Below are 14733 nucleotides of genomic sequence, written 5' to 3' on the forward strand. Positions count from 1 at the left end.
GGCGGGGCTGAGAAGCCGGCCTGTGATTGGGCCTCGCTGAGGCCAAGGGGGCGGAGCGCCCGTGATGACGTGACGCTCCCGCGGAGGTGACGCCGTGCGGTTGCGCGCCCCTTCCGGCGCGGGGAGGGCGCAGAAGATTCGGGCCGCTCGGCCACAGGCCGTCTCTAGCGCCGCGGGATGTAGCGCGGGGTCCGCGGCCCCGAGCAGAGCCCGCCGCCCGCCGTAAGTTTCCCGGGGCTCCGCGGCGAGCGGGTGGGAGGGCGGGGGTCGACCGGAGCGCGAGGACCCCCGGGAACCTCGGCGTGGGCCTGAGGCGGCAGCCGTGGAGCCGGCCTGCCCGGGCGTCCCGAGGACTCCCAGGGCCCCGAGACCCCCGCCCGAAGCCGGCCGCGCCTCCGGCCACTCCGCGTCGGGTGTCCACGTTCGTGGCCCCTCCCGTGCGCGCCGCGTCCCCCGCTGCCAACAGCCGCGGTGGCTGCCGTGCCTCCCAGTCGTCGGGGTGAGACGTCCGGATTTGGGCTCCGACTCGGGCCCGCCAGGCCGGAGCTGAGCCTGGTCCCAACGCCGCGCGAGGCCAGCGCGGAGGGGCTGCAGGCCTGGGTCGCGGAACCGCCTCTCGGCTGGGAGTACCCGCCTGTGGTGGCCTGAGGAGCTCCAAGGTTCCTAGACCGTGAGTGTGCGCCCACCTTGATGGGGGAGAAGGGGACGTTGGTGGACAATTTGCCTTTGTTTAAGGTAGTCCCAAAAGCTGCAATGTGAGCAAAACCTAAAGTACGTTAGGGAGAAACGAAATTTCATTCCCTCAGAAATCTCTCATTGATGCCATCCTATGTTTGAGATTTTTGGTCAAGCCTTCGAGTTTGAAGAAAATAGGTATGTTTCTCCTCGGTTTCTGGTGCTACATTGGCGAAAGGGAAACTGACAAGGCGAATTTCATTTACATAGTTGCAGGTGTCAGAGGAGCAACAGGAGGCTTACCAAGTACTTAGCTGGATTAACCAGTTTCCCCCCAGTATGTAGAAGAAAGGCTAGAAAACACAGCAGGGACTATATAGGCCACTGGCTTAACTCAAGCGAGCGCTATAATGGCTGGTTCTTTTCTGGAATGAAGTGATCTTGGGATCTGTCTCCAGCTTTTCTCTCTTATTGGGGTTGCGGCGCCGGTGATGGAGCAACTGTTGTTCCTTAGGTTTTGTAGCATCCATACAGTACTAGGAACTTAGGCAGGGTGGTGTCAAGCAGGTTGCAGCGTCAGGGTTATAGTTCCCAGCTTGCAGCCACTAAGTTTCTTCATCTCAGGAGTAACTTCTGTGTTACCTTATAGTGGTTGATACCTGGGGAATCAATCTTGTTCCCTGTGAGCAACGTCTTAGGGTTAGACCTCCACAAAACTATCCCTAACTTCTGAGTAGAATCTGAAAGCATTCCATGCTCAGTGGCCAAGAAATTACATGATCCCCAGGGGATAAACAAATTTTAAGCAAACACTTTGCCTGCGACTAGGAAGGAAACTCAGACAAGGGCGCAGCCTTAACCCGGTAGGCTCCCCATTGCTAATGGATAAAGTGCACCACCGTAGGTAGGCTTTTAGGCTGTCTCCAGTTTCTTAAGTCTGGCCTCACTTTACCTTTCCAAGACTTCCTTATGGAAGGTGGATTATTCACTGCCCTGGGGACTTTGTTCTTTCAAGCCTGCCTAGGTTCATAGCACTACCCTTCTGGAATGCCTGGATTGCATTTTTACCTATCAAGATCCTTTCTTAAAATCTTCCACCATACCTTTCCTGATTATTCCAACTAAAATTGAGCTTTTCTTCTGAATTCCTCCAGCACTTTATGGCATTTAGCTTTGTAGTGGTTTTAGTAGAAAACAGAAGTTACTGCCTCCTCTTAAAATAGAGGCCAGCAGCCATGCGAAGCCACTAACTGGTCTCTTTGCCTTCTCTGTAGCCGGACAGTGCCACGCGTGTTGTGTATAATCAATGGTATTCGCAGATGGATAAAAGACATTTGCACTTCGTTCTCGGCCCGAAAGTTTTTTCTCTATTTTTCCCTAAGAAATCTCCTTGACTCCTTCACGATAAAGCCACAAGGAAAGTCTTTAACGCGCTTGCTATAGTCTCCTGTCCCATCTACTTGTGATCATGCTGGTGAACTAAACAGTCATCTTTAAATCCAGACGCTTTATTAATACTAGTGGGGTATTTTCTGGTGCTGGTACTCATCAAAGTTGTTACATTTTGTCCTTAATGTCCATTTGTCCCTCGTGGCACCCACTGGACTTTGTTCCTCTCACTGAACTCAAAGTTGATTCCCTTTTCCCGCTCAGAAATGTTGGGGACGTGATTAATGTTCATAAAGTTTTAGCTATCTTGGATTGAAGAGATCCTTGAAAGTGCCCTCTAGGCAAACTGATTCCAAGTGATTGGCTTTTAGACTTGCACCTAGTTTGCTTTTGTTTCATCGGGGCTTTCACAGTATAAAGTTATCACTATAATGTGTAACTATAGTGGCCATATATGTGTAATTTACTTAAAAGCCAGGTATTAAAAACAAGGACTGGTACGAAACGCCTTCATATTCCTGTATACTTTACTTTTTTTCTTTTTGTCATGGCATTTGAAAAGCTTACCTGTCTCTGGGATCAAAAAAAACAGACCCCTTCTGTTGGGATAGCTTTATCTGGAGAAGAGCTACAAAGAAAGCTACGTTGTGATTTTTCGCTGCAGACTCTAAGTCAGTGACACTGTGATCAAATAGGAAAGCTGAGGCTCCCTTACTGCAATTTGATAGTTTTCAAACATAAGTCTTTGCCTTGACTCATTTACCCCCCAGCAGTGCTATGAAAGCACCTTCCCTAAGAAAGAGAGCAGATAGAGGAGAAGATGGCTGTGTTCTTTGTCTTTACTGCTAGGCTAGCCTTGCTTTAGAACAATGTGAGTCATGTAGCCCTAAGATGGAGCTTACCCATGGAACCTCTGAGCGCCCAGGGACCCCAGATTAAAAACTCCTAGAAGAAGTTTTGTGCCTTTGACTCCAGGGAAGGAGTGTGCTGTAGCCTGGAAAACTTGGGAACTGGTTCACAAAATAAATGTCTCCAAAAGTGTGAGCTAAATAAACTCACCAGTAAATGCTGGCAGTTAAGAATCAGTCCTTTCCCTAGTTTGGCACCAGATGATCTTATTTATAGGAGCACAAGCGCCTCCCCGCCTCCACAGCTTTATTCTCTAGTGTCATAGGGTTATCCAGCTGGAAAGCTTAGTGGTAAAGATTTATCAGCGTGAATTGAAGAAATCCCATCAAAAATGCACTCAGTGCAGTCTGGCCCAATTATAATTGCTATATTGGGTGTGGTGAGTTTGAGGGAAAATATGTTTCCTCTAAAATAGGTAAGGATAGGAAGGCTAGTAGAAAGCTGAAGTACCTTCGGCTCTCCTGAGGTTCCCAGAGTCAGTCTTAACACTTTAGGGGCGGAGGCTGGTGGTATATAGTAGAAACTGAAACGCTTGCTTGCAGTAATTCCCAGCTGTTTGTGAGTGGCCCACGCTGTCAAGTGATATTTTCAGGTCCTAGCATTCATCATTGGTTTTTCTTTCTTGCCACACCTCCGACCCCTCTCTCTCCCTTTCCTGTCCCTGTGTTGTTACAGTTTAGAAGACCCAGCTGGGCAGTGGACTTTGCTCACTGTGGTGACATGACAGCACTCAAAGTAACTGAACTTAGTGTGTGGCCATCCTAGTTTAGGGGTTCTCTGTCCACTGTCCTCCTGGAGCAGTGCAGTTGTATCACTTGTTTTGTACATATCACAAATTACCTTATGCCATCTGATTACAGGCTCTTCCAAGACAATGACTTAACTTGTTCAACTTTGTATTTTGCACAGTACCTTAAAGTGCCTTAGGGTGCTGGCCCTAAATACATTTGTTAAGTATTCAGTGAATGTGTTGGCTTACCCTGGGGAGAGGGACAGGAGGAAGCCCTACAAGCACAAGTCCATAAACCCTTAGCTAGCAACAGAAGCTAATAGGTCGTATGCTTCTTGCTGGAATGCTGCCTCATTCATTCATTCATTCATTCATTCATTTTGAAATACGTGTTCTGACCAAAATCAGGGATATGTATAAATTTGTGATCCATGTAGTGTTGTATCCCAGAACCCGAGAATATCTGTATCTATATATCTGGCTTAAGCCTTAGTGGCCACCCCTCAAATACTGGCAGCAGTATTCTAGAATAGCTGAGTATATTCCCCTTTTCAGACTTCTCCAAGATGCCCAAAGCTATTTATGTTTTTGCCCCAGTATAAATTATTTCTTATTTAAGCTGTTTATTCAGTAGTACTTCACTTTGAGGAAATATGTTTTGTGGTCAGCTTATTGAGAAAGATTTCCCAATGTTTCTGCTTACGTGGGTTGCCTATCTCTTGAGGTTTCAGAGGCCTCCAATTTCCTGTTCTCCTTGGGCTCAGTTGTTGGCTATGACTATGGGCTGGCGTCTCTCTTGTCAGAGTCTTGCACATTTGGAGGAAGAGGAACTGCCTGTGTGTTGACACCGAAGACAGGTCTGCGTGCACTGAGTTATGGGCGTCTGTTCTCTTGAACCAGCTCTGCCAGTAGCTTTCAGCTGTGCTTGTGTGTTGAGCGTAGCATGACTGTTTTCAAACTTGAGGATTGCCCTCACCTGACTGCATATATCGCATGATAATCCCTGAGAAGGAATTGAGATCACTGTTGGGTAAACAAAGAACTGGTACAAGATGCCAAAGGTGGATGTCTGTGAACAGCCACCGGGGACGGACACGGTGCGCAGGGCTGTGCTGACTGCCCATAGGAAAGGTGTGGGTTGCCCGAGCTTCCGTTTCCTCCCTGTCATGCAGCTCGCCCCGAGTGCAGGTGTTGCCTGGCTCTCTTTGCACTGCCCTGTGCTTTTCGGGGCTCAGGTGACCCCAGTGCAAGAAAATGTGGATATTCTGGCTCCTCCTGCTGCGAGCAGGAAACGCCTTTGTTGCGGCGCTGGAAATCTTGGGGCACTTTTCCCCTCCTTTCCATACGCCTTCATCTCCCTGGGACCTGATTAAAGACTGCTTCCTTACAGGATCTATGTGCCTGTCTCAGGTCTCTGAAAAACTCGTCTGAGTGGGGCGTAGGTCATCAGCTATGGCTACTGGGACAACTCGCTGAGCCGGTTGTTTGGTGGCAGAGGGCAAGGCTGGGCTGCCTCCTGCCTTCAGCCTCCCGCATCCAGGCAAGTTATTGCTGCTGTGAGGGGCGGCTGTGTGGAAAGCTTGCTGTCCAGGTGTCGAACCCGGGCTGTGATCCTATAAGAGAAGTAGTAGACCTGGCAGAGAAACTAACCGCTGGGCACCTAGCCCACAGCCGAGTTCCTTTTGTGTGCGAGGCACACGTGTCAGCATTTGTAGGTAAGGCCCACCGAGTTCAGTCGGCAGTTAGCTCAGTCTAAGCCGGGGGCCTCGCAGCGGTCACAGCAGGTGTCGGCCTCCTCGTCTGCCTCCTGAGTCTCAGGGCCAGGACTTTGCAGGGCAGACTAGCTCTGGGGCTGGTGGGCTAAACTCCGCTCTGTGCGCGTGGGAGGGACTTGCGGGTGGGTAGCTGTTCTTCTGTGGTGACCGTTTGGTGCAAAAACCAAATCCTTTGGAGGCAAGCAACTAGGTTTTCAGCCTTATCTTTAAGATTAGTGAGGTTCCAAGTAAAGGGTGATAGTTAAGAGGAGAACAAAAGCACTTAACTGGCCTCGAGGACTGGAGGGGCTGTGAGTCCAGGGGCTGTGTCTTAGTCCCTGTGTATTGTGTTTGGTGTTTGTGTTTGCTTTCAGTGTCTTCCATCACAAGGAACTCTCTGCCCCCTGGGGCCGAGAGACCCCACCCTTTCCCCAAGCTGAAGCCGCAGAGCATTGAGGTACCAGCCAGATGTCTTCTCACAAAGGACCTGTGGTGGCCCAGGGCAGTGGGGCTCCTGCCGGGAACAGGGAGGCGGACACAGTGGAGCTGGCTGAGCTGGGCCCCCTGCTAGAGGAGCAGGGCAAGCGGGGCGTCGCCAGCCCAACCAAAGTAAGTTGTCCCCCCAGGGCCCGCCTCTCCCCTGTTGGTCTCCCAAAGGGACTCTCCCGACCCCAGTCCTCATCACGCTGTAGTGTAGCTCTTTTTATCTGTTTTTCCCACTAAGCGGTTGCTTATACCCCAGTGCTTAGCACAAGACCTGAAATCCTGCAAGTGGCCAGTGCCTGTCTGTGGTTGAAGCAAGGAAGCAGTCAGGCAAGATTAGGCTGGGCTTCGTATAATGAACAAACAAAAACCCCTGTAGCGAGTGAAGTAAGCCAGAAAGAGAAAAACAAATACTGTATGCTAACACATATATATGGAACCTAAAAAAAATGGTTCTGAAGAACCTAGGGGCAGGACAGGAATAAAGACGCAGACATAGAGAATGGACTTGGGGACACGGAGAGGGGGAAGGGGAAGCTGGGACGAAGTGAGAGAGTGGCATGGACATATATACACTACCAAACGTAAAACAGATAGCTAGTGGGAAGCAGCCGCATAGCATAGGGAGATCAGCTCGGTGCTTTGTGACCACCTAAAGAGGTGGGATAGGGAGGGTGGGAGGGAGGAGATATGGGGATGTATGTATATGTATAGCTGATTCACTTTGTTATACAGCAGAAGCTAACACAACAGTGTAAAGCAGTTATACTCCAATAAAGATGTTTAAAAAAAGCCAACGTGTAGCTTTGACAAGGTGGAAGTCTCTCTCGTAGAGAGAGAGTTTTGGAAGTAGCCGCCACAGGCTGGTATGGACGCTGCACCCGGGAGGCACCTGTCCTGCTCTTCCATCTCATTCTTACTGTGTCACCGAGGGGCGGGGCTGGGGGAGCAGGGCCCACCCTTCCTGAAAGCACCTGGCAGCGCTTCATGCACATCGGTGTGGTCTTTTCATTTTGCCCGAGCAAAATTGCGGTAGCATTGCCACCCTGAGTGAAACCAAGGACTCCGTTACGGAGGGGGAGAGGGGTCTGCATCAGTCTGTGTCGCGAAATCTAAGAGGAAGCATCACAGGGGAAAGAACAGCCGGGAGGAGGAGCTGCCCGCACACGGCCCGGAGCCTCTCCTTGGGAGGCGAGGGCTGTCGGACTGCACACTGTGTGTCAGGCTTCTGTGCAGCTCAGGAGGGCCTGCAGCTTCTTTCCGGAACCAGTTCTGAGGCCCTGCTCCTCCTGGGAGCTGCTGTGTGCAGAGTTTCAGTCGCCGTGGCACCCCCAGAGCCAGTGAACAGAGAACTGCACAGATTTAAATTGTTAGGGGAATCTCTGAAACTCCGTCTTTTTCATTCTTTTGAGCATTCAGTGATCTGGAAGAGAGAAATATTCGGGAAAATGGGGCAAGTTCAGAACTGCAGTGTTAGCGATAAGGGTGGGCTTTTGGGACTTGCAGAGCATGTAGGCCTGGTGCGCTAGTCCCGTGTGCCTCGAGTGCCAGTCTCCATCCGTCTGTCCCCCATGTGCTGCGTTGGGCTTTCGCTCCAGCATTTACGGAGTTGTAAACTCGTGCACTGTCATGCCGTAGGAGAAAAGGCCACAAGGCCGGTGTGTGGGAGAGACGCTGGGCAGAGAGCAGTGAGTTGGGGTTTCTCTGGATCGCTCACTCTGGACTAGGGAACTCCTGGGGTGTGTGTGTGTTTCCTTCGTTCCTGCAGGCCGAAGAGGAGCGGGCACGTGCAGTGCCTCAGGAAGAGGAGGAGGAGGTGCGGGTGCTGACGCTGCCCCTGCAAGCCCACCATGCCATGGAGAAGATGGAGGAGTTTGTGTACAAGGTCCTGTCCTGGAACGGGGAGGGCAGGCTCACCTGGGCTCCCCGCACCTGGCGGGCACGCCCTGGGGGGAAGAGCTTTCGCTCCTGTGCGTGGGCTTGCTTTCCTTTACGGTGAAGTAAATCAAGGGGAATCTGGCTAAATTTTTACTGCCTACTGTGTTGGCGTTGCTCAGAATATATTCTAAAACAGGAGTTCTTACCTGTTTTTGCTATCAGTCCCTTTGGCAGTCATCAAAATGTTAGAATGTGATATAGTAACACGGCACCTTTATTAATACGTTAGCTATGCATGACAAGCTATAATGTATTTTATTAGAATTTATCATTTCTAAGTGGTAATCAGTAGAAATAATATTTTGATATCTGCAAAACTAGTGTATGAAAATATCTGTGATTTCTATTGGTGACAGAGTCACAAATTCTAATACTAGACTTGCTCACACTTAACAACTGGGGGAAATGTTAAATTTAGTTAGAAATGATTGAAAATAAAAATTTTTTTCCATCCAAATTTCCAACACAGTCCATTGTCCATACGTCCCAGGTTAAGAAGCCCTGCTTTGAAAAGTCATAGGCTCAACCCAGTGAGAACGTAGTATCTAAAGGGGGGAAAGGATGGACAGGCGGCCACCAGAGTCTCCGGGGGCAGAGGGCAGAGGGGTAAATGTATATTTTTAAAACCATATATATAATTTCTATTTCCTTGTTTTCATTGACTACATCTACTGAATTTTAAAACTCAAGTAGCTGAAGGGAGGTCCTGCCATATTCTCTTTAAAGACTGAGAAACACTTATCTACTTACCTAAGCATATCCAGGTGAACTATCATGACACAGAACAAAGCCATTCACGAGTCGTCGGTCCTGGGGCGGCCTCGCTCGTGCTGTGTCTTGGCTTCTCTGGCCTCAGGCTGGCCCCACCGTTCCCTGGGCCCCTCTGGAGCCAGGCTGACGCTCTCCTTCACCCCTTGTCCTTGGGGCGGCTCGCGTCCTCGGGGCCCTGCTCAGAGAGTGTGTGGTTGCAGGTCTGGGAGGGGCGCTGGAGGGTCATCCCATACGACGTGCTCCCCGACTGGCTGCAGGACAACGACTACCTGTTGCACGGCCACAGGCCGCCCATGCCCTCCTTCCGCGCCTGCTTCCAGAGCATCTTCCGCATCCACACGGAGACCGGCAACATCTGGACCCACCTGCTTGGTGAGTGGTATGGGTGGAGGATTGGACTTTCTGTCTCCTTAAACGCCAGCACTTGTACAGCCTTTGTCCATGGGAAAGAAAAGCAACGTTGTTGTGACAGTTTGACAGCTGGCATCGTGCCTTTAAACTACCAGTGAGCTTGCTGGGCCCTTCGTCGCTGGTCTGTAAGGCGGGGGTGGGGGGGCCTAGAAGCGGAGGAGATGACGTCCTCTGTGGTCAGAACCATCCCCGGTGCAGGCAGCTCCTCCCACTTCACAGTCCCCGCGGTAGAAACAAAACGCCAGCATTTCAGAGGATGCTCTTTCTGTCTGGGTTTGTGTGACGGGTGCCGTTTTCTCCGGAAGTTGTCGACTGCGGTGCCCACAGCTCAGCCTGTAGCTTTAATGCTGGCTTAAATCATCACACGTTCCCTTTTTCCTCAGGCCTCTTTTCTCTCCGTCCTGTAGGTTTTGTGCTGTTTCTCTTTCTGGGAATCCTGACCATGCTGAGACCAAACATGTACTTCATGGCCCCCCTTCAGGAGAAGGTGGTGTTCGGGATGTTCTTCCTGGGCGCGGTGCTCTGCCTCAGCTTCTCCTGGCTCTTTCACACCGTCTATTGTCACTCAGAGAAGGTCTCTCGGACCTTTTCCAAGTGAGTGAGAAGAACGTCGGTAGGGACACCTTGTGATCCAGGTCCTGGCAGCGTCCTGGAAACTCCAGCAACTCCTAAAGATTCCCTGATGTGCCAGAGGAAGGGCTTTCTGTTTTGCTGGTATAAGAGGATCAGGAAACTTTTCTCTTAAGTCCTTCATGAGAAGTTTCACTGCAGCCTCCTCAACAGATGGAGCCCAGTTGTGGGTATATTTTCTCCCTGTGCAGTGCTGCCCTTTGTGAAACTTGGAGTACCAGTGGGCTGCTCTCTCGGACCGAGTACCCAGTCCTGTCCTACCTTCCTGGTGGCCCAAGCCGTTCAGGGCGTGGCAAAGTTTCTGTGCTCCGTCCTGCTAGAGCTCCGACCCACTGGTCCAGTGAAGCTTATCTTTGCTGCCCGCCTATTGCTGGAAGCCCCAGATGTCCATCCTCTAAGGCTCCCCTTATTCCCCAGTTCTGAGCCTGGAGTTCTGTTTGTTTGCTTTTTTTGTTGTTGGTGGTGGTGGTTTTGGAGGTGATGGTGAGTTATTTTGTTTTTCTCAGTAACACCGGTAACAAGAATACATTTTTATCTTTAAGAAGTCGACTAAAACAGAACAGTACACCTTAATAATACTCCCAATTTAAGGGTTTTGTTTTTAGAACTCAACCTATCCGAACTGGGGAATACTCAGAGCCCTTCCTGCGTGGAAGCTGGAGACTGGCTGGAATATGGCGGAATTCCTGAATTTAAGTATCCATGAGGGGGATGTAGCTGTTCACAGCCAGGGGAAAGGGATACAGTTCAGACTTTTCCACTGCAAAATAGAAGTGCTTGACCTCATGGGGTTTTTATTCAGGATATAGGACAGATCGTATGGGAAGTGAGGGGCTGGGGGCGGTCACGTCTGAGAGCCGCTGGAGAACAGAAAGCCCTAGGAGCTCTTCACTTCTCCCACCGCTCCGCTCATTCTGTGGCTTTTTTCAGGCTGGACTACTCAGGGATCGCCCTGCTCATCATGGGGAGCTTCGTGCCCTGGCTCTATTACTCCTTCTACTGCTCCCCGCAGCCACGGCTCATCTACCTCTCCAGCGTCTGTGTCCTGGGCATCTCTGCCATCATTGTGGCCCAGTGGGACCGGTTTGCCACTCCTAAGCACCGGCAGACAAGAGCAGGTGGGTCGGAAGACAGAGCGGAAACCTCATAGGTATTTGGACCTTGAGTCCAAGGGGGTCAACCCTGGGCCCTGACCTGTGTTTAGAACTGATCTGTGTTTAGAACTGATCTGTGTTTAGAACTTTCAAAACAGCGTGTATTTTCAAAGCTCAGTTCTCCCCCAGGTTTCATACTATTTCAGTAAAATGTTAATAGGACAGATAATTACCAACCTGGTCAATGAGCTACAAGTATAGAAATGACTGCTCTTATATTTGGTTTGAGGAAGTTAAAAAATGTACAAAGCAGTCATTTTAGTAACCTGAGGGTCGCTGAGCTCAAACCACGGGGCTAAAATTAAACCACCCGAAGTTACTTTACTAAGGGATGGAAGGCTTGGCTTGGCAAGTGAAATACCTTGGGCATAAACACTGCTACCAAGTAACATGATGGCTGTGAGCATAAACATCTTCCTGTTGTCTCATCCAGACTCGAGCTTTATTACTCGCAGCAACACATCGATTAGCACTAGTCTTCGGTCCCTTTAGACTTAACATCTGCTGCGTTTTAACCTTCATTTAAAATAATTAAGTATTCATCAGGTGCCGACCATGTGCCAGACTGATGCTTTACCAAGGCCGTCTGCAGAAACGGAGAGGCAGTCCCTGCCCTGTGGTTGCGTGTACGGCCGTGGTGTTGAGCCGGCACCCGTTCTGTCCGTCCGTTTACTTACTTTGTGTCCAGTGGCCACTGACGACTTCCAGTCTGGGTCTCTCTGTCTCCTCAGGAGGTCAGGGTCCTGACCTTAATGGGAAACCTGTCTTGCTCCTCCCTGGCTGGCAAACTACCTGAGGCCTCACCATGTCGGTTCTGTACCCAAGGCAGCCATCAGGAAGTTCTGACCTACATGGTCGCCTCGGCTGTTTCACGGATAGTGAAGAATGTGAGACGTTTGTTCTTGGCGCTCCTTAGGAGGGAATAGCTATATCAGCATCTACACAGCCTTCTTCCCATTCTGAATGTTAAAGAAGTGTCTGCTGAGTGTTCTCCATCTTGCGCTAAATTTCCAATAAACGTGTACTGTTTACCAGAAAGTAGCTCATCAGAGTGAGACAGCAGTGCCTTCCAAGCGGTACTGTTTCCATGCCTGACACTCTTGTGTCTGCTTTGTTCAGGGGTGTTCCTGGGGCTTGGCTTGAGCGGCGTCGTGCCCACCATGCACTTTACAATCGCAGAGGGCTTTGTCAAGGCCACCACGGTGGGCCAGATGGGCTGGTTCTTCCTCATGGCTGTGATGTACATCACCGGAGCCGGCCTTTATGCCGCGCGGATTCCTGAGCGCTTCTTCCCTGGAAAATTCGACATATGGGTAAGAAACGACACTTCAGTGGGGCCTGTGGTGGTGAGACTGGCCCACAGGTAGAGCTCGGAGTCAGAGGCAGTGAGAGACATGGGTCAGGTAGTGTCTGGGGGTGCACACGAGTTCCTACATGCATGTCCATGCATGTAGGTGGGAGAATGGCGGGGAGGGGAGTGACCGATAGTAACATTTTGGCGTATCCCTGACAGGGCTTAAAAATTTTTTTTCTCCAACAAATCTATCACTTTTATGACGTAAAAAACTTTAGGGAGGAACGAGGAGAGGCGAGTGCCTTCTCCACTGCCTCCAGCCTTCCGTGCCGTCACCCTGAGGCCCCTCTCTTGTGTCCCTGCAGTTCCAGTCTCATCAGATCTTCCACGTCCTGGTGGTGGCAGCCGCCTTCGTCCACTTCTACGGGGTCTCCAACCTTCAGGAGTTCCGATACGGCCTGGAAGGGGGCTGTACTGACGACTCCCTCCTCTGAGCCGCCCCGCAAGGGCACAGCAGGAACTTCCCAAGTGCTTTTAAAATAACTTCTTTGCTGAAGTGAGAGGAAGAGTCTGAGTTGTCTTGTTTCTAGAAGAAACCTCTTAGAGAATTCAGAACCAACCGAGCTTCAGCCCACTTCACACTCACTGGGCAATAAACTCTCCATTCCCTCGCTGAGAGCAGTGGGGATGGGCAGACGTGGCCGCACGCCCCTCGGTAAGGCGACTACTGTCCCCTCACAGAGACGGGGCTTTGAAGCTCATGTTGAGAGTTTACCCCTCCTCCAGCCGTTCTGGGGAAAAATGATGGACTGGGACTCTTCAGAAATTCTGTTTCTGGAAGAAACTGTCCCTCCCTCACCCCTGTCTTGACTTTGTAACCTGGCTTACAACAGGCCATCCGTTTTTGTAGCACACTTTTGAGAAACAGTTACAACCTCGTCCATCTTTCTAGGGCCTGGACTTGCTCACACAGCAGGAAGAGCAAAGCCACCAACTTTTACACAGCTGGCTAATCATGGAAGTGTGTCCAGGCTTCAAATAACTTGAGTTTTAATGTTTTCTTGGCAGAGTAATGTAAAATTAAAGTGGGGAAAGATATTTAATATTTAATACTAAGCTTTAAAAAGAAACCTGCTATCATTGCTATGTATCTTGATGCAAAGACTATGATGATAATAAAAGAGTACAGAAGACACTTGGCATTCAAAGATTTAACATGTGTGGTCTCAGCTATTTGCAAAGGATTAAGTCCAAAGGATTAAAACCAGTAAAATCATTGCAGATTCTGCTGAGGCACAAATCTGAATCCTAGGTATTGACAGGCTGGCGTGTGCGGGCCAGCGAATGAGCCTAACTGAACTTCTAGCACGTGCTGCTCCAGGCCACTTTACGTGTCTCCACTTAGCGCACAGACATTTCCTGGAGAAGTTGGTGTCGTGCTGCAGTAGAGTTCAGTAATTAGAAGATACCGGGCTTCCCTGGTGGCGCAGTGGTTGAGAATCTGCCTGCTAATGCAGGGGACACAGGTTCGAGCCCTGGTCTGGGAAGATCCCACATGCTGTGGAGCAACTAGGCCCGTGAGCCACAACTACTGAGCCTGCGCGTCTGGAGCCTATGCTCCACAACAAGAGAGGCAGCGATAGTGAGAGGCCCGCGCACCGCCATGAAGAGTGGCCCCCGCTCGCCACAACTAGAGAAAGCCCTCGCACAGAAACAAAGACCCAACACAGCCATAAATAAATAAATAAAATTTAAAAAAAAAAGAAGATACCTGCCTTGTGAGCATCAAAGGTCTACTACATGATATTAATACTCTAGACTTTAGTTCTTTTAAAACTGCCCTGATTAAGGTCTCTTCAAGAGGTTATTCCATGCCTTTTTGTGCCTTTGCAAATTTTCCCCAGCCTGACAACGAGTTCTGTTCATTGGATGCAAAAGGCCTGCAGTAGTCACTTCTGAGCTAGTGTAGGCATTGGACGGGAATCTTTTTTTTTTTTTAATTTAATTTCTGGCTACGCCGGTCTTAGTTGCAGCACGAGGGATCTTCGTTGCAGCATGCAGACTTCTTAGTTGCAGCATGTGGACTCTTAGTTGCAGCATGTATGTGGGATCTAGTTCCCTGACTAGGGATCGAACCCGGGCCCCTTGCATTGAGAGCGTGGAGTCTTACCCACTGGACCACCAGGGAAGTCCCCAGATGGGAATCTTATTGAGTTGCAGAGTTGGGTTCACTTTAAGGGTCAAGTTTGTACAACTAGGAGAACAAGTGATCCTTTTAAAACTAATCCAACTAGGCCAACAAATCTACCTCCGGTGGTAATCAGGGAAATGTAAATTAAAACCAAACTGATAAACCATTTTACTCCTACCAGATTGGCACAAATTAAAAGTCCTAAGACTGAGTGTTGGTATGGATGTGAAGCAGACCAGATGCTGCTGGTGGAACCATAGGACCACTTTGGACATGGTGGAGTATACATGTTACAACATTCAAACATTACATGAAACAATACAATGTGAGATGCATCTGATATCTATCCTAGGTTACTTCATTTAAAAAATGCTGGTTCTGGGGTTTCCCTGGTGGCACAGTGG

At 49.9% G+C, this 14733-nt stretch overlaps 1 protein-coding gene across 2 annotated transcripts; it reads left to right on the forward strand.

Annotated features, from left to right (window-relative positions):
* Positions 1-125: 125 nt before the first annotated feature.
* On the forward strand, positions 126-13425 carry ADIPOR1 (adiponectin receptor 1). 2 transcript variants are annotated; one of them, XM_082860702.1, is made up of 8 exons: positions 126-222; positions 5832-6066; positions 7709-7825; positions 8850-9021; positions 9468-9654; positions 10621-10808; positions 11964-12157; positions 12504-13425. In XM_082860702.1, exons 2-8 carry the CDS (start codon positions 5926-5928, stop codon positions 12630-12632), a joined length of 1128 nt encoding a protein of 375 aa, XP_082716828.1. In that variant the 5' UTR covers positions 126-222; positions 5832-5925; the 3' UTR covers positions 12633-13425. The 2 variants fall into 2 exon arrangements, with proteins under 2 accessions (XP_082716828.1, XP_082716829.1); XM_082860703.1 differs by lacking the exon at positions 126-222 and adding an exon at positions 5368-5418.
* Positions 13426-14733: the final 1308 nt, after the last annotated feature.

The sequence above is a fragment of the Leucopleurus acutus genome (assembly GCF_964270905.1).
Source record: "Leucopleurus acutus genome assembly, chromosome: 2".
Taxonomy (NCBI): Eukaryota; Metazoa; Chordata; class Mammalia; order Artiodactyla; family Delphinidae; genus Leucopleurus; species Leucopleurus acutus.

Bases quoted from the DNA above. Each gene is read 5' to 3' on its own strand.
- ADIPOR1 (XM_082860702.1), top strand. From the start codon at position 5,926: ATGTCTTCTCACAAAGGACCTGTGGTGGCCCAGGGCAGTGGGGCTCCT. The intron at 6,067-7,708 runs GTAAGTTGTCCC...TCGTTCCTGCAG, and splicing joins GCGTCGCCAGCCCAACCAAA to GCCGAAGAGGAGCGGGCACG. The intron at 9,022-9,467 runs GTGAGTGGTATG...TCCGTCCTGTAG, and splicing joins CATCTGGACCCACCTGCTTG to GTTTTGTGCTGTTTCTCTTT.